The 18,968-nt window shown below is 50.6% G+C and overlaps 2 protein-coding genes across 2 annotated transcripts in view; one reads left to right on the top strand and one right to left on the bottom strand.

The window, feature by feature from the left end:
• Positions 1-18,968, top strand: part of LOC139047416 (sulfotransferase 1C2-like) — a 68,222-nt gene that overhangs the window by 22,658 nt on the left and 26,596 nt on the right. The window lies entirely within an intron of this gene.
• LOC139047415 (sulfotransferase 1C2-like) lies at positions 180-6,461 on the bottom strand. Its single transcript, XM_070521240.1, has 3 exons — positions 6,350-6,461; positions 4,705-4,786; positions 180-1,177 (listed from the first exon to the last, which is right to left on the bottom strand). The coding sequence occupies exons 2-3, from the start codon at positions 4,747-4,749 to the stop codon at positions 212-214; spliced, it is 1,011 nt and encodes a 336-aa protein (XP_070377341.1). The 5' UTR covers positions 4,750-4,786; positions 6,350-6,461; the 3' UTR covers positions 180-211.

The raw sequence follows: 18,968 nt of genomic DNA, 5'->3' as shown, positions 1-18,968 counted from the left end.
TTAGCAGCAACCTCGACAATTCAAAGGTAGCCGCCGACCGGTGGCCTCCGTGCTTTGCGCCGTAGCCATCTCGGAGGCCATTATTCGAACCTCTGGGAACATATTGGATATCGTTGGATAGGCGTCTTTTTGTAATGCTCACAGATAACTAATGCGCCAATGCCGACAACCACAACAAAGGTGCAGTTCTTTATTCTCGTGCCTCTGATACTCAAGGAATGTCCGTGTCCTTCCAGAGACTCATGACGTCGCTTCCGTGAGTCTTGAGTGCAATTCGCTTCTTCATCAGTACAACTTGTTCGGGCGAAAAGTGGTTCTTCCAGTCACCAACGATTCCCTTGCGGATGTGATCTTCCGTTGGCCGCTTCCTGATGGAGTCGCCCAGAGCTTCCCGCATCGACCTCATGGCTTCCGTCAACGTTTCGTCCGGAAGTGCTTCGAGTTTCTTCGGCCAGTTCCTGAACTCCTCATTGAGACTCTTCATGTTCTCGAAGCTGGTCATCTCCACTACATTATCGAGAACACTTGGCTGTTCCCTCATGTTGTTGCCGTACTGTTCTTTTCCGAGGAAGTCAGCTATCCTCAAGATCCATCCCGGTGTGTCCCGCTTGAGGTCCTCGTACGTTAGAAAAAGCACGTTGGGGTCACCGCGGTGCTCGTACCAGGACAGGAGGTGGTCGAAGTAGTCGCCAAAGTCGACCTTGCCGCGGACGAACATATCCAGGAACTGGTCGAACGTGCCGTCCTGGAAGTCGTATGGCGGCAGGGACTTCGTGTGGTAGTAGTACGAGACGCAGCAGTCATATGGGTTCCGCGTGACGTAGATGTACTTGGCATTGGCCGAGTACGGCTGCAAGTGGAACGGCAGGTGAGTCTTGATGGATCCCGGTCGCTGAATGGACATCGCACGCTCGACACCCGAAACCTCGAGGAATGTCATTGTCTTTCGGCGTTCTTCTGAGCTTGGCAGCCCGCCGACGCCACCCGTGTAGATTCCATGGACGATGAATTGCAGCCAGGTAGTTCCGCACTTGGGGTAACTGACGATGAAGACATCTTCATCAAGGGGCTTGTAAGAAAATGCAGACCGCAGATTCTTCTCCGTCAAGGCCTTGTTAACGTACAGGCCGTCTACTTCATGGTAGATGCGTTTCGATGAAGTTGTATCTTTTCGAGCCTGCAAGTTAGAAGACACTCTTCCGTGTAAGTAAAAAAGTACATTTTACTGAAACCAACAGATAATGAAGCCACCAAAATAATCAGAGAATTTAAATAGAAATTAAGTGTGGTTTTGATTAAAATGTAGGAATAATACAAAGGACATTCAGCGGCAATTTGGCCGTATACTATAATTGCGAGATAAATGCATCGTAATGCTCATGCATTACGTCGGACCTCTTTAAGGTCCCACATGCATGATTTAAATAGGGTTTACCACATTGCGAAGTGTTGTTCAGGAACTTACTCTACAGACGACCTGCCTCTTCGAGGAGGTCAGTGCAACTGACGGTGATGCGGAGTGGACTACCGTCAGTTGTACTATATATACCGGGTGTTTCAGAGAACGCTTTCAAAAAACGTTTTAACGTGTCCTGTGGCAGACAGCCCAATTCTTGTTCATGAGCTGGTCTATTTGAAGAAGCAAACATTACTTGTATAATAATCGAAATACATAATCAATTAAGTAACAATAAAAAAACTAAAAAAATAATTAATTACCTCATGGCCCATTTTGCAATTTACAAATTCTAGACGTGAAGTTCGCAAGGCGGATCCACTAGGAAATAACCCTCAGGATGGCACAAGTTTCGAGATAATAATTCCCGAATTTGGCGGAGTAATGCATTTGCGTTCCAGTTTGTTTAGTGCTTGAATTCATAAAAGGACGTTTTGTTAAGAACTGTTTTGTTAAAGCCTTATTCACAGATGTCACAACTCCCCTTAATATCGGTTCGTGGAAAGACGTTACAGTGCGAATCCTATTGCTACACGCGTTCGGTATTTGATTGCTTGAACGAGGCGCGTGGGCGCCAACACTCGAGAAAAGAGGAGGAAGAACGAACTGCGCTCGCGCTGTGAATCTAAGCGGTCAGCGCTGCAACCGCTGTTGTAAATATAACCTGTAAATAGTTGCTTGTCTTACTGACTTTTCCTTCGCGTAACAATGTGGTGGAGGTGAAACGTGCCCCGTCCTCGCCACGGAGTTCCGAAGAGGCCGCACCATCGTCTTCTCAACCATGGCTTCCGATGGAACCACCCCGTCGCCACCTACACCTGCGGCGCCATCTAGAACGTACGTTACGTTTCCTAGTCTCCGTGATCTTGGGACATTCTCCACCTAAAATGGCGTTGACGTCGATGACTGGATAAGCATGTATGAGCGCGTTAGCCAAAGCCTTACTGGGACCCTACATCATGCTTGCCAATGTGATCTTTTATCTGGACGGGACACCGCCTGTCTGGTTTCGCAACCATGAGATCGAGCAGCTGGGACATTTTCAAAGAGCGGCTTCGAGACGTATTTGGCAACCCGTCAGGTCACCAACAGGCTGCGGGCAAAGAGCTTGCCATCCGTGTCCAGTCGTTGACCGAATCGTATGTCTCCTACATACAGGAAGTGCTCGCGCTTTGCCGGAAAATCGACGAGCACATGACCGAGGTTGACAAGGTGGGCCTTATCATAAAAGGCGTCGCGAACGACGCCTTCGATTTGCTCGTCTATAACGACGTTTCTACCGTCGACGCCATCGTCAAAGAGTGCCGCCCCTTCGCGGTAGCCAAAATCCGCCGCGTCATCCCACAGTTTTCCCGGCTCCCAAACACCCCTGCCACGTCCTCTTGCTCCGCTCTTACCGCCACACGACCATTTCAAGAGAACGTCACACGTATCATTCGCCGTGAGATTAAAGTGGCGAGTCCGGCCCCCCTTCATCCACGACTTGGATGGTACCTGTGACCAAGCGGCCCCCACTATTTCCGTTATTCAAGCAGTTGTGCGGCAAGAAACTGCAAACCTTGGCATCACTACCGCCTGCTCTGCCTCCCGACCAGATACGGCACCCATTCCCATGTCCACAACCTGTAACGACCAGTATTTCGGCCCCAGACCACGCAATCCTGCTGAATGGCGAACCCAAGACGCCAAACCAATCTGCTTCCGCTGCCAGCGCGTTGGTCATTTATCCCGCCACTGCCGCACAACCTGGATGCATGCCGCCGTACTGGAGCTCATTCCCTGCTCCTCTCCCATACGCCGACGCTCGCCGTTATTCACCTCGCCGCCTGTACCCTGCTTCTGATGCCCTTGACAGCCGCTCCTCTGTGCGATCGCCGTCGCCTCAACGCCGTCGTTCCCTGTCACCCCAGCCTCGCCGCTTTTCCTCGCCAAACCGACGGACGGAAAGCTAGGCCATGCAGCTTTTGGAGGTAGTGCTGCATCACGTTCGTCCTATCCAAATCCTCTGTTGACGCTCTTCACCAACACAAGCCTAATTGAAGGAGACGTGGATGGTGTTCCGTTGACGGCATTAATTGTGTCCCTAATGAGCACTAACCTATGTCGTCGCCTCAAAGAAATTCTTACGCCTGCCATCACTCGAGCCGTAATGTCGCCAATGGCGCCACTGTTGCCGTCAGGCATATGTGCACTGCTCGCATAGGAATTGCTGGCCGCCAAGTTCCAGTCCTGTTCACCGTGCTGACCAGTTGACCTCGTGACCTAATCTTTGGGCTCGACTTTCTAACGACGCATTCTGCCCTCATCGACTGTTCCAGCGGTACGCTGTACCTCGAGCTTCCTCTTCTTTCGGACGTTTGCCCCGAACAACCGAACGCCCTCTGCACTACAGCGTTTGTTCGCTTACCTCCAAAAGCCCTAACGTTTGTCGAATTGGCCTCAACGGCAACCGTGCCTGATGGCGACTATGTCGTCGCACCTATTCGTGATGTCCTCCTGGCGCGCAACATCTCTGTGCCAAACTCCGTCGTAACCCTTGCCGCTACTAGGATGTGTCTCCCCGTTATCAATTTTGGCTTGACGAAGCAAGTGTTACCTGAAGGCATAGTAGTGGCCACGCTCCGGTCAGTGACAGACGACCACGTCACTGCTTTTGTAGCCGACGCGTCTACAGATCCTCCTTATTACCCGCAGGATGCCTTGAACCTCGACGGCCCATTACGTCCCATGGTCGCTCCGGGCCTCGCACCTGACCAAGCCACCGCCCTATATCGCCCTTTGGTTTCCAACCGCGACATATTTGACACTGAAAATCGACCACTTAGACGTTTCTTGTTAAGCATCGGATAAACACTGGTGATGCTGTTCCCATCCACCGCCGACCGTTTCGCGTGTCCATGGCAGAGCAGAAAGTTATTCAGCAGGAAGTAAACGAGATGCTCGCCAGAGGCATTGTTGAGCCCTCGTCGAGTTCTTGGGCGTCGCCGGTCGTGCTCGTCAAAAAGAAAGATTGCACGTGGCGTTTCTGCGTTGATTACCGCCACCTAAACCCATTTAGTAAAAAGGACGTTTACCCTTTACCACGAATCGACGAATCGTCCTTCGCGTAACAATATTTTAATAGTACCCTAATATTTCTCATCACCATGTCACTTTGATGTCGTCAGAACTGCATACTATTGAGGGACTACTCCAGTGTGCACCGTGTGCAAGTAGGTGACAAAACAAAGTTTGTGCAAGGTGCTGACCTCTTTGGTAGTCTGTGCAGCGTGTTCTTGGGCCGGGGATTCCATCGTTCACAGCAGGCAGTTCTCCGACGCCATATTGCACCTGCGAAGCGAATATTTGGTGGCACGTTATAAATATTGCCGTGCCTGCATTATAAATCTCGATTCTCGGTTAGAGGAAATATTACGGCAACCAGGAATGACGACCAGTCGCCATCCCGTGCTCCTTCCCATCAGCATTCACAGAAGCCTGAACATTAAAGGAGCGCAGACAGGTCATCTTTGTCCCGTTATTGTTGCTTTACTGGGTAGCTGTTGGCCCAGTGATTACGCTATGGAGCCTCAGTTCCCCGAAAGCGCAACAAGTAATTAATTACATCATCATCGTCATCCTGGCTACGCCACTCCGGGGCAAATGCCTCTCCGATACTTCTCCAACTACCCCGGTCATGTGCTAATTGTGGCCATGTTGTCCCTGGAAACTTCTTAATCTCATCCGCCCACCTAACTTTCTGCCGCCCCCTGCTACGCTTCCCATCTCTTGGAATCCAGTCCGTAACCCTTAATGACCGGTAATTAGTTACACTGCCTCGCAATGCGACCAGTTTCAAACGCGCGACAAGTATACAGCAAGACTTCGGACGTGAAAAAAAGACAGACTCAACACGTCATCGAAGCCAGCCGAGTAGGTTTCGTGGTAACAGGTACCAGCGACGCATATGCGCACACTATGGCCGTGGTGCCAAAAGCCGAGCTCATTCAGCATTCGACGGAACAGAAAGTGCAGAGCGTGTCTATTTCGGTTCCAGAGAAACCAGCTATCGGAAGTGACAACGCGGCAGCTTTCGGCGACACCTACATCGTGTGGCCTTCAGTCACCACGCCGTGCGGAATGGTGGGCTCTTAAGTTGTGTGTTATGTCACGTGACAGCCACCTCCACTTTCGGGGCACGTGATGAGCCTCATTTTTTCACGTCCGAGAAGTTGTGCCGCGCGCCTGTTTTCTTTTTGTTTTTTTTTTGTTGCTCATTTAAGCGGATATTGATTTCATAATTACGGTACTAAGCCTCAATTCATTCAGAGCACATTTCATATGACCGGTGCGAAACTAACCGCCAGGCGCGCGTTTCGCACCGCTCATATGAATTGTGCTCTGAATGAATTGAGGCTTGGTACCGTAACTATGAAATCAATAGCCGCCTAAATGAGCAAAATAATAAAAAAAGATAAATAAAAATTAAGTGGGACACATAATATCCGTGACGATACTTGTAAGCCTGGGCGCGTTCTCATTTTTCACGACTTGTAAAAACAGCTTTCATCAGACAATTTCGGCTAGGTTGCCCCCAAGTGAACACGAAATGCTTAATTAAAGTCGTGACTTCAGAATTCATTCAAGCAGAGCAGGTAAACAAACGTTTTGCGAGTTTCTGGAAGTTAACCGAAATTTCGAATAATCAGAATTTTAACGGTCGTGGCTGGGAGCAGTAAAAAGCAGCATGCACATGCTAAAGCGTGAGTAAAATATGGAGCGCCGTGGCGATATCTTTAGACAAATAGCAGGAGAATAATAAGTGTCTCGCATGGCCACCCGACCAACAACACACGGATGGTATAATGGGTCTTCGTGTGAAGAAGGCAGCGTATAGGAGTAGTTGTTACTTACCAAGTACTATGGCACGGTGAGAATCCTGAGCAAGCAAGTGACACAGCTCAAACAAAGCAGAAAGCTTCAGTTATTCGTTGGTTTGTTCTTCAGCAGCCACCACGAAAGGACAACGAATGCACTTTCACAGACAAGAGAACAATTCTCCGCTCGCTAAGAGCGATAAACGTTATCAGCGAACGCCTTCACGTATATCTCTGCAGTAATCTGCTGTACCCAGATATATCGTTGGTGCCATGTGTCAGTGTGTGCGTCCTTTCAGAGAACAATGAAAACAGAGGTGAAGTTCCCGTGTCTCTCTGCCGTTTTCAGTGCCCTGTCGATTACCTCACATCATGGGAACTGCTCTCATGATTTACAAGTCTCTCACACACACACACACACACACACACACACACACACACACACACACACACACACACACACACACACACACACACACACACACACACACCCACACACACACACACACACACACACACACACACGCACGCACGCACGCACGCACACACACACACACGCACACGCATGCACGCACGGACACAGTGAGTCATCCATCGCTATGCATGGTCGTCGTGTGTTAGCAGTAACGCCTAATTAGTAGAGGTGAACGAATATTCGAAGGCTCGAATACGAATCGAATACTACACATTGGATGAAGGGGACAAAATTGGCATCCTCACGAATTGTAGCACGAAGTTACAAGGGAAACCCATGCGGGTTTCTCAGAAAGAAAGCGTCGCAGTTGATGAAAAAATCGTCCCGGACTAGTAACGTTTGCTCCTGAAAAGATTGGAGCGCAGCCTCTGCAGTGCAGCCCTATAGGTGGCCGCTAATCGCTTTCTGTACGTTGTAGTTATGCTCTTTTAATATCTTATTTATGCATCTACCTGTATGTCCTACACATTTCTTTCCACAGGAAAGCGGGACCGACCAGACAACACAGTCGCCACCAGAAAGCCTTGAGGCACTGCTCACCTCTAGTAGCGTCTGTTGGCTCTCTGACGTAGGCGCGACAAATAAACTCTCTTGACGTTCCTGTTGTGCTCGCCGAATCAGACCTTCTTGGTCGACCCGGCGATCGCTGGAGAACACTCCCTCCCATTGCTCCGCACTCGGGTTTGGTATAACAGGTACCACGTCTATCTTCTGGCATGCCCACGTTATGTGATACAGCGTAGGTGTTTCGTGGCACCAGGGGCATTTGTCATTGTATCACGTGGGATACATTTTGTTGAATACGTTTAGGCTCGGGTACGAGCCCGTTTGTAGCTGCCTCTAAGCGACAGAGTCCTCTCTGCTAAGGGTGTTGTGCGGTGGTGGATACCGCTTTATGCAGCCCTTGTAGTAATTAGTATCGCCGAATAGTCTTGGTGTACAGGTTCGGTCCCCTCGAGGTTGCCTACGTTGGATACCCTCAAGCTATCCTGTCCGCCTCTTGGTTCCCTGCCACTCCCGTGTGTCTCAGCGTCCATACTATCGTATGCATAATTGGTTCTTCTTTTGGTTGTTGTGTTATGTGGTCTCCAGATCGGAGTAGGCGGAGCGCTCCGTGCCCTATTCTGCCGCGTAGGTAGTTGCGTCACGCTGTTTATGAGTCTGTAAGGATTGTTAGAGACCGTTTAGAACGATATCCCTCCGCTGCCGCTAGAGCGACGGCCGCTTCTTCAGCCTCGACTATCGTACAGCCTTGTAGTGATGCGCTGGTGATCACGCGTAGGCTCGAATCAATCACCGTTGCTACCGCGTTGCTGTTGCTCTGCCCCGCTGCTCCGGCGTATGTGGCTGCGTCCACGTATACCGTCGTTTCTTGGGGTGCTAGTGTCTTTTGTAGGTATTCAGCCCTCGCCTCTCTGCCTGCTTAGTGTAGGTTGGGATACATGTTCCTGGGTATGGGTGCTACATTTAGTGTGTTGCGATATTCGTGCGGAATTGTTTCGGTCCTCTGTATCTCTTGAAGTTGATCGGCGCAGCCCATAGTTTCTTCAGGAGCTTCCTGCCAGATGGGCTCTGCTGTAGTCTGCGCAGTTGGGAGACTAGTTGCGCCTCTCTCAATTCCTCGGAGGTGTTGTGTAGTCCTAAGGCTAGGAGCTTTTCAGTGTTGTGGGGAAGGAGGAGTGCGGTTTTGTAGGCTTTACGTAGAATCGCGTCCGCCTGTTGTACCTCACTCTTGACGGGATTGTAGTAGGGGAGGCTGTATTCTGATGAGCGTCTTTTCCGGTATCGGCTTCCCCTCTAGGTAGACGTTGAGCCTTAACTCGTCGCTGGTGGGGAATGTGTGGTTTTGCTTTCCTCTCCAAACTCTCAGGAGCTCGGACTTCTCAGTGGAGCACGCAAGCCCTCTTGCTCTGACGTAGTCCTCTACGCAGGTGGCTGCCTCTTGTAACTTCTCCTCTTTCCCTCTGAGCGAACCTGTGTTAACCCAGGTGGTGATGTCATCGGCATACATGGCATGGTGTATGCCGTCGATTTGTTTTAACTGTTTTGCAAAGCCAATCATGGCTGTGTTGAAAAGCATGGGGGAGATGACCGACCCTTGAGGCGTCCCTTTGTTTGGAGTAAGGAAATTCTCTGATCGGAGCTCTCCCAGGCCAATCGTTGCCGTTCTGTTTGAAAGGAAGGCTTTGACGTAGCTATAGACTCTCCTCCCGCAGTTCAGGTCGTTCATGCCCGTGAGGATAGCCTCGTGGCTTACATTGTCAAAAGCCCCCTTGATATCCAATGCCATTATTATATTCTCCCCGTTCCTGGGGACATTCCCGAGTACGTCTTCTTTGATTTGAAGCAGTGCGTCTTGGGTCGATAATTTTGCTCTGAAGCCGAACATGCTGTGCGGATATAGTTCGTCCTCCTCCATGTACTGTTGTAGTCTCAGCGTCACCACTCGTTCGTACAGTTTTCCCAGGCACGATGTGAGCGAGATCGGTCTCATGTTCTCAATTTGCAGTTTCTTGCCCGGTTTAGGAATCATCACTACCTCCGCATGCTTCCACTCCTCGGGGACGGTCTCAGCTTCCCAGTGTTTGTTGAGAAAGTCGGTTAATTCTGCGATTAACTCATCACTGAGGCTGCGGATGAGTGCGTTATTGATCTTGTCCGCACCCGCGGCCAAGTTTCTGGTTGTGTTTCGAATCGCTGCATAGACCTCTTCTCGTGTGATAGGTCTGTCCAGGTTATCATTTTCTTTTCCTCTGTAGCGCTCTGCGTAAGCAGTTGGGTTTGTGTGCCCGAAACACTTAAAGAGTACCTTCTCCAGGAGTTCCGAGTCTGGTCCCTCGAACTGGTGCATCAACGGGTAGATGGTTTTGTTGTTTTCTGCCTTGGTCTTGGTCAGATCTATGAGAGCCTTGAGGATATGCCACGTCCTCGCTGTGTTCAAAGTTCCGTTGAGGGAGTCGCTGAATTGCTGCCAATTTTGCCTTGCCAATTGCATCCAGCGGAGCCCAGGACTAAGGGCATCCGACCGTTGTGCAAGAAGATGGACGAAGCCATCTGAAGACTGCAGAAGACCAGCGAATCTAGAGCTCAGTAAAGTTTTTCACTCACTCACTCACTCACTCACTCACTCACTCACTCACTCACTCACTCACTCACTCACTCACTCACTCACTCACTCACTCACTCACTCACTCACTCACTCACTCACTCACTCACTCACTCACTCACTCACTCACTCACTCACTCACTCACTCACTCACTCACTCACTCACTCACTCACTCACTCACTCACTCACTCACTCACTCACTCACTCACTCACTCACTCACTCACTCACTCACTCACTCACTCTCGACGTTCCTGGTTTTTCGGTTTCTGGCCAGTTATACCAACTGCGTTCCAATTATACAACTCGGGTTCACTACGTGCACATAGGTGGGTACCACTGGGTATATGCCCCAACAGACAACTTGAGCCACTGCGTATGTAAACATTCTCGGACATGTGAGGGCCAAGTATACTGCAGCACACATAACTTCAATTAAGTGGCAATCGGTGGCATGGCGTTTGCTCCAGGCCAACAGCTTCCCTAACCCTGTAGCCTACAGCCGCTGTTACCCAGGACTGTATACAGCCGAATGCAAAATCTGAAAAGGCAGGTCAGACTTTCGGCACATGGTTAGGTCGTCCCCCTCAAACGTAGTCAGGTCCTAGAGAAAGATCACTCTTCTTTAGAAATCAGGTCTTCAGGTCTTTGGATCAGTGGGAGACCGCGCTGCTCAGCTCCGATCCGGAAGTGCAAGTCCGACTCGTCCAGATGGCTGAAGACGCCGCCAGGGCCCAGGGGCTCCTGGCTGCCGCCTAAAGGGGGAAGAAGACAAAGGAGGATCTCCCACCTCTTCCCCTTCCCTTGACGCCATCCTGGGCAAACACTAAAGCTATTCTATCTCTCTCTCTCTTTCGATCAATCCCATAGACAAGTAGAACAAGAGGCAAGACGTCAAGTCGGCAGGAAAACCAGCCGAGTGTGCAAAACCCACTGAGGGAACGAAAATTTGGCAGACTGCTTACATGTGGGAACGCGAGCGCATTATAGTCCCTTTGGTGAAATGCATCTTTCTTTTTGCCCGCATTCCCTGTCCGCGCAATCTCTAGCCCGCATTGTAATTTCGCCTCGGTAAGGCTAAATCAAAACGCGCCAAGCGTCGCAACGTGCTCGCTTGCCCGCGTGCGACGCGACGTGTGCAATAGCGTTGGGGGAGCATAGATCGTCTCGCACCCAGGAGGCCCGGTTTCGATTCCCACCCAAACCGAAATTTACCGCATTTTATACTCAAATGCATTAACTTACGTAGTTCACAGGAACGTCCTTGAGAAATGTGACGCCAATCCGAGAATTTTGTGACGTGTCTTCACACTTTACGGCGTCTGGCACCATCCTATGGCCACACCGACGTATTTTCACGTAGTGGGGCATAAACAGTTTTCGAATTAAAACGGGACCAGAGCGGGCATTGAGCCAGGAGCGTTTGCCTAGAGGGTTGTTAGATAGTAACAGAAGCAGCAGTGTGTGGACAAAATGGAACTACAGCGTTTATTGAGCGAGAAGCACTGAGATACATAGAATTGGCTACGTAAAACGATGACGTTTCAGTAAACATCACAGAAAATTTAGCTTATCGCCGATTCTCACACATAGAGCGATTCGGCGACTTTTCTTCGAACTCAGCAACTTTCGACAATATTCGTAAAGACTACGAGCCCGTAAAAAAACATTCTGCCTGCTGCAGTTGGCAGAATTTAGTTTTCATTTCTAAATACGATGATCAATAAAAGCGGTGATCATTAAAAGTTGGCCCCGTGATAAAGCCACCTTCGAGTATACTTCTTTTGAAACAATGATTTTAAATAAAATCGCATCTACTAGTATAGTTTAACTGTCATAAAACTAAACTAGAATTACTGTAACGCATTGCGCCGCGAATAGAATTCAGAACGAAACACGCAAACAAATATATCAACTAAATTTACGCAACTCTAATTAATACTACGTATTTGCGCAAACATCGACGTGCTACTGCAGCGCCATCTCCCGTAAACACGTGGTCGCAGAAGCGCTACACTCGTCTAAACGTCACGGTGTGTTCGAGGCTCACGAATCTCCTCCATCTTCACTCCGGCTCCGGTTCCGGCCTCGCGGGAACCACTCACTGCACTCGCACAGAGCCGTGTACGCGTTCAGTTGAAACAGAGTGTCGCCCTCCAGCGGCGAAGCCATCGCACCGCTGAGATAATTGGTGACATTCCGATCTGTCTTGCGCGTTCGCCGAAGTGTCACCCCAGCCTTGTCGAGACTAGCGTGGAACGTACGGTGCGCTGCTGTCCGCTCGTTGGTAGTGTACCCAGTCGCCCTGACGGCAAAGAGAAGGTCGGTCTTCGTAGCCGCCCCGGAGAGCACGTCCTCCTTCGCAGAGGAATGGTCTCTGCGCAGGAGTTCCACGCACGGGGAATGTCCTCCACTGCGTCCAAGGACCACGAACTGCCCACAGTGGCGGTGGGCTACACTGCACCAGCGGCGGCCGCTGCCCAGGATCGTTGGTGGGTTCGCAGAAAGTTCCAACGGTGCCGTCGTCGTTATCATCATTTTGGGAACCGCGGCGGCTTCCTCCATCGGTGTAGTCGCCGTCAACTTGCCGGTGGCGATGGCCCTCGTCCTGGGCTTCAAGGTATCGCGGCATCTCCCCCGGCTCTGAGAATGTCTCTGCCGGGGCTGGCGAGCAGCCATCGCCGAGCGTGTGTTGCTCGTGTCTATCGGGCACTAGCCATCTCTTCAGGACGAGGCGGCGAGTCGCCGTCGGGAAGCTGGGTCAATTCGCTCGCTTCTGGCCACGTTGAAATTGCGAGACGCGTCCGAGCGTTCTTTTCTGTCTCCACGCGGGCACGCGACCACGCGGTGCATTGCCTACAATATACTGGATAGTGCGCCGAGCGCAAGCGCAGGCGCCGCGGTGGCATCGAGAGTGATGCCTGTCGTTGGCGGCCACGTGTGGCGCTACAGTACGGGACGGCGTACGGCCCCTAGATAAAACAACCAACTTGTTTTACCTAGGGACCTTGCGCTGTTTTGCTTGTTTCGTTTAAGTACTTTACGCTGTCGTCCACTGCCGTGCCACCAGTCGGAGATGGCTGCCCGGAGTCGTCGTAGAAAATGCATCAAGAACGCGGTTGAAACGCCGTCGCCCGTGGAAGCCGACGCGTCTCGTCCCCGACAGCTAGCGCCGCTCGCCCCAGCCAAGCGGCCGAGGTTGCAACTGAGACTGTCCCGTTCGCTACCATCGCAGCCGAACTGACGCGGCACGCCGCACCGTTTATTTTTTTTATTTATTTTTTTTTTACAGCGGAGCTCTGTATGTCTACCCTACCATATATTTTTCAACACGGAGGAAGGAAACTCGGGAGAGGCCCTGACGTCACTCTTTGTGAAGTTAAAGTGAAGCCGGAAGTTGGCGTTGCTCATGGCGTTGCTCCGCCTATGGGGCCAGCTCTCCTCTCTTGTTTACATTTCTCGCGAAACCACGCCGCGCTGCGCGCAGCCGGGCTGCTCGGGCGCGTGCGCTCCGCAGCAATAATAAACAATCCTTAGCACGTTAGCATGATTCCGCGAAAGAGGGCAATATTTCCCGCGGATATTCCTTCGTCCGTTGCCATTGCCGTGGCGCGGTACATTGCGTACAGCGTTGCATGCGCGTTCATTTCACGAACTTTAGTTCCTCCTGTCCCACCTGGCCACACCAACATCCGGTAGAGCACGGTCCAGATAACGCAGCGCAACAAAACACGGTGACCAACGCGAACCTGCCCGCACGGCGCCTTAGCCACGGTACGAAACCTACGAGCAACACGTGTACGCGCACAGTATAACAAAGCCGCCATTGTGGCCCGAAAGGCATGGCCACTACAACAAAGACATAAAAACAGCAAAAAAAAAAAAAATCCGAGACGTCATTTCCTCCACACTTTTCTCCTAGCGCGCGGAGGGGGTAGGCCCTCTCCTCAGTTTCCTTCCTCCATGTTTTTCAATGTCCGTGCCTCAATGCTCCCGCGCCCTTTATATGAGGAGGCAAAGCAAACCAGTCAGACATGCGCTGACACCTGGCGGAGGAGGGGGAAAGCTAAGGAAAAACCTTGTACATAAATGCATAAGACATTTACTAGAGTGAACTCTTGCGCTAGTGTCTAGAGAGCGGCAATCGAGGCGGTTCCGCCAGCATGGGAAGCCGCCTTCTTGCGATGCACAGTGGCGCCATCGTGCGGTGGCCACGAGAAACAATCTGGCAGGCGCCGCTGCGCGCCTCGACAGCCGCCCCACGCGAGACTCGCGACCAAATCAACGTGTGAGACAAGATCGAAACAACGTGTACACGCCGTCATATTTTGTCATCGTCAGCTAGCCATCGACCCCGCTGGTGAATGCTTTGTAGCCGGAGGTTTCTTCAGCGTGACGAACGGCTGGAAGAAGAGCTTCGACAATTGAGCACATATTACTAGAATGCCCCGCGTACCGCGACGAGAGACAATTTTTTGAGCACCAAATGGACATGATTCGCCACGAACCGTTAACATTACCGAACATCTTAGGTCCAATGCCCGGCCCTTCAAAACAGCGACGGGTTTTGGATTTATTGTTCAAATACCTGACAGAAATTGGTCAAATAGGAAAACTTTAAAAATTGCATCCTTCCCATACAAAAGCCTAATTTAACCCGCCATGTCACGTGTAAAAATTGGTATCAGGTCCACTCGGACATTTCATATTTATATTTATCCTTTTTTTTCTCCCACTCTTTTCTGGAATCTTTTAATCCCATTCTCCATCCCTATACAGAGTAGCATGCCAGCGGTTATATACGCGCCGGCAAAATTCTCTGTTCTTCTAATAAAGAGCCCTCTCTCTCTCTCTCTCTCTCTCTCTCTCACAACACTTTACAAGCTCCTGCTTGGCCTGAAACCGCTGCACCTGTGGCGTAAAGTGAACAATTAATAAAACAGTATGAGTAGGCACAAAAACGCATGATTCGAATAGAGCATGACGTGTAGTTCTTAGATCGAATATCACGCTTCACCACTGCATGTCTTGCTTTATGGTGTGCCATGTGCAAGGCACTCATACATACACAAGCAGTGGGGAGACGAACAGAATGCCAAGTAGTATACGTTATTTACCCACATGAAGTGTGGGTACATCAAACAAAAATGCAAAAAAAGGTCAGAATGACCAAAAAAGGTGATTCCCCGTTTGTGGGGCGCCTGTCTTCTTCTTAGAATGCGCCAGCGGTACGAACATAGCGGCCGACACCGTCCTCACTTTTGAACTGGTGCGTCTACACAAACAGCGTCGTTATTGTCACGTATAGTAGTGACGGCAAAGACCACAATAGCAATACTGTTAATGACGAAACTAAGTTTTATTGGTCGAACCTGTGCCCACAAAAACAGGCTGCACTTAGAGCACGACGATAGCAGCGAACACTGTCGGCGATCGTCGAAATCTAATCAGCGGGTCAAGCGCGTCAGCTTTTATGCATGAGCCATCGACCGTTAGAGAGTAATCGCTGGTGCCCGCGTGTCTTCCAGAAAGTTCTACACCATTCGCGTCGCGCATACATGCACTCGGATTACACAAGGTTCGGCGACGACAGACAGCGAATAGAACGATCGATTGCATTCGAGAAATTTCCGATACATGCGGGCGCGTCCCGTGCTGAGCGATCACATTTGTTTGACGGTGAAAAGCGGTCACCCGAAAAAGATAAACGAGTACACGTGCCAGTATGAAGTTCAGATGTCTGGGCGACAGCGAAGGCGCCCCTGAAATGTGTTAGTTACACAGTAAGACGCACCACTTGACTCCAGAAGATGCCGCACAGGAAAACGAGCCTTAGTAGATACCGTACTATATGCCGATTCGCTAAAATAACATAAAATCATTCTAAAAGTAAATATTACTTTACTTGAGGCCGAGAGGAATGACAAAACGCCAACTAGCAACGATTGCTGACTAGCACTGTAAGCTACTTCCACAGTGCGCGTCAGTACGGCAGTGCAGGTGAGCTTGGCTCAGATGGATAACTACGCCGAAATCACGAGCATTTGTTGAGCATTTATAAAGGTGCAAGTGTGCACTGTGTGAAGTTGCGAAATGACGGCGTTCTAGCGACGGACGCACAGAGACTATAGAAAAAAATGGAGGCTTAGCTCGGTTAAGCCAAGAATGCGTTGCATATTGCGCGGCCGCGCATTGCGTGGCCGCGCGCGACCGCGCCAGTTGGGGCCCAGCTTTTCCTCCGTGACGTCACGCGCTGGCGCAGCGCCCCTAGCGGGAGGAGCGGGAGTCAGGTGGTGGCTGCGGCCGCGCGCGACCGCGCGAGTTGGGGCCCAGCTTATCCTCCGTGACGTCACGCGCCGGCGCAGCGCCCCTAGCGGGAGGAGCGGGAGTCGGGTGGTGGCTGCGGCCGCCCGCGACCGCGCGAGTTGGGGCCCAGCTTTTCCTCCAGCTGTCGTGACGTCACGTCACGTGGTTAAATGGTGGCTGCCCGGCCGCGCCCTAGGGTTGAACTGAGTGATTGCAATATGCAACGCATAAAAAACACTTCGCGTTTCACTCAACCAGGCCGCGCGAGCTCAGAGATGGTTTGTTTCGCTAGCTCAACCATACATTTGCGTCTTCGTCGAGATTATTCGTCTGAGTCAGTAATGACAAAAATAGAGGGGTAAACTGCATATGCCAATACATAGCTGTCACAAAGTGCAGCCCTAATCCAGGCTTCACGGCGCTGTCGATCGCGTTTTACCGACGGAAATCGGAAAATCCGCATTGCCCTGCTGGGATGGTCACGGGAGGTGCAGCCGTTAACGAGACACGACATTGGCATCGCGCCAAATTTCGATGGCAATAATGTTCGAGAGGCATTCCGTGCGCGCGGCAGCGAGAATGGCAAAGCTGACAAGTGAGTGAACAAACTTTATTCGAGGTCTGGCGAGGGGACGCGAACTCGTCGCCCACCTGGCTAGTCCCACGTCGGGACTGGCAGGCCTAACCCACCGGCCCGGTCACGGGCACGCCGGACAGCCAGGATTCGCTTGTCTAGAGCGGGGCTACGCAAACGGGAGTCCCACTCCTCCTTGCTGGACTTGGGGTATCTCGACCCGCACTCCCGGAGCATGTGTGTTACAGTGGAGATCTGCTCCCTGGACGGGCAGGCGTCGCCGCGTTATACGTCGGCGTAAATCGGGTAGAACGGCAAGACACGGATATGTGCCGGTCTGTAAGAGTAAGAGAAACGGCTGGCGCCCTGTTCCACCTGCAAGTGCAGCGCCTACCACGGTAGTACTTCACTCACTCGAAGGAGAGAGTCGAGTCCGGCCGTGCGCCTGCCAAATTGCTTCGGTCCTCAGCCGCTAGGGTGCTGCGCATGCGCAATTCGGCGTCGCGAAAGGCGGATTGTAGAAACGCAGCCAAAATTCCAGAACACACTAACCGTCAGTGATACTGTTCTGTTAACACTAATGCGCCTCAGGCTTGGTCTCCTGTATGCAGACCTGGCATACAGATTCAGTCTGTCGGTGTATCTTGCAGGAAAAGTTTTTCCCAAGACAGTGTCCATAATGGCAGACATAAGCAGAATTTACTTGATTGCATGGCTTCCTTGTGAAACAATTCAATGGTCTCTTCCACACACATTCGCACAGAGAGCATACAAGGGCACAACATGTATCCTTGATCGTACAGAACTACACATGCAGCGCCCAAAGAAATTGTACGCACGGGCTCAAATGTGCAGCCACTGCAAAGAGGCAAGCACAGGAAAATTCCTTGTTGCGATTGTGCCCAGTGGATCCATTATGTTTTTTTTTCTCACGTGTATGGGGGACGTGCCTCAGACCGGTTTATTGTGCAGCACTCTGGGTTCTGCGAATTCATTGAGTATGGTGACGAGCTGATGGCAGATCGGGGCGTTGTCCTAAGTGATGAAATGAAAGCGGAACACATCCGCTCTGATTATCCCAGCTTTCTCTCTTGGGAGGACGAGGCTTCACGAAACATAGGTCACCTCAACAAGGCCAAATGCATCCCTAAGGATCCACGCTGAAAGGGCAATAAACCGCATAAAGACATTCAGAACACTGAAGCAGAGTGTACCAATTCACCATAGGGCACTTGTGAATGACATTGTTACCGCGTGTGCTGGGCTTTGCAACTTGAATTGTCCTCTCATTCAGAGCAAACAGTAAATGTTTGATGTAAGATCTGTCTTCAGATCTAACAAAACTTTCAACTGAGGTTCTTTTTCTAGATAAGCAGCGTTTGTACAATCTATCACTACCAGTGTTTAGACACGAAATGTGAGAGTGGGTAAAGTCAACGACGGCTTTTTGTGCCGGCTAGTACCACTCCACATGGAAATGTTCTAACGGGCTGGGAAGAATGCAGCTTTTACCTTGGGTCTTTCAGTGTTCACTGTTTGCTTTTGGTGAAAATTTGCGCACAATACTGAATATAAATTACAGCAGATCGGGCTGTGTCTGCTATACTTTTGCCAGCCGCAGTCATAAGCACAGATTTGTTTATATTGTTTCTCTTTGTTGGATGACTATTCTTCTTTTGGTGTGACACTACATCACGCTCTAAACAGTAAAGAATACTATGCAGAATTTTAACGATGCATTGTTCATTTGCACGACACACAGTAGTGAAAGGATGTTTTTAATTATGTCAGTCACCATTTTGTAAGCAAGGCCACAAGTGGCTGCAGGGCTTGTACGGACGCTTGGAACAATAAATGTGAAGAACAGCAAAACAGGCACACAAAAGTCAATGCAAAGCAAGCCAGCCCATGAGCAAAAGAACTGTCAATTGCATTCATGCAAACAAACAAGGGTATCAGTTTACAAACTGTCCCTCACATGCTATACTCTTTTGTTGCCCATGAATTTTCAACAAGCACTCAATTTTCTTCCTGTTATGGACCACCCAAAACTCAGTTTACTTGCTGATTTCCTGTGCTGCCTAAAACATGCGATAATCGTCCAGTGCTACAGAGTTGTGAGTTTCATTGTCTTCAACTAGTGCAGGCAAATATGAACAGAAATAAAGGCTGCATATCCTTGGGAGGTTGGACTTT

The sequence above is a fragment of the Dermacentor albipictus genome, chromosome 7 (genome assembly GCF_038994185.2).
Source record: "Dermacentor albipictus isolate Rhodes 1998 colony chromosome 7, USDA_Dalb.pri_finalv2, whole genome shotgun sequence".
NCBI classification, from domain to species: domain Eukaryota; kingdom Metazoa; phylum Arthropoda; class Arachnida; order Ixodida; family Ixodidae; genus Dermacentor; species Dermacentor albipictus.
This window is presented reverse-complemented; position numbering and strand designations above follow the sequence as displayed.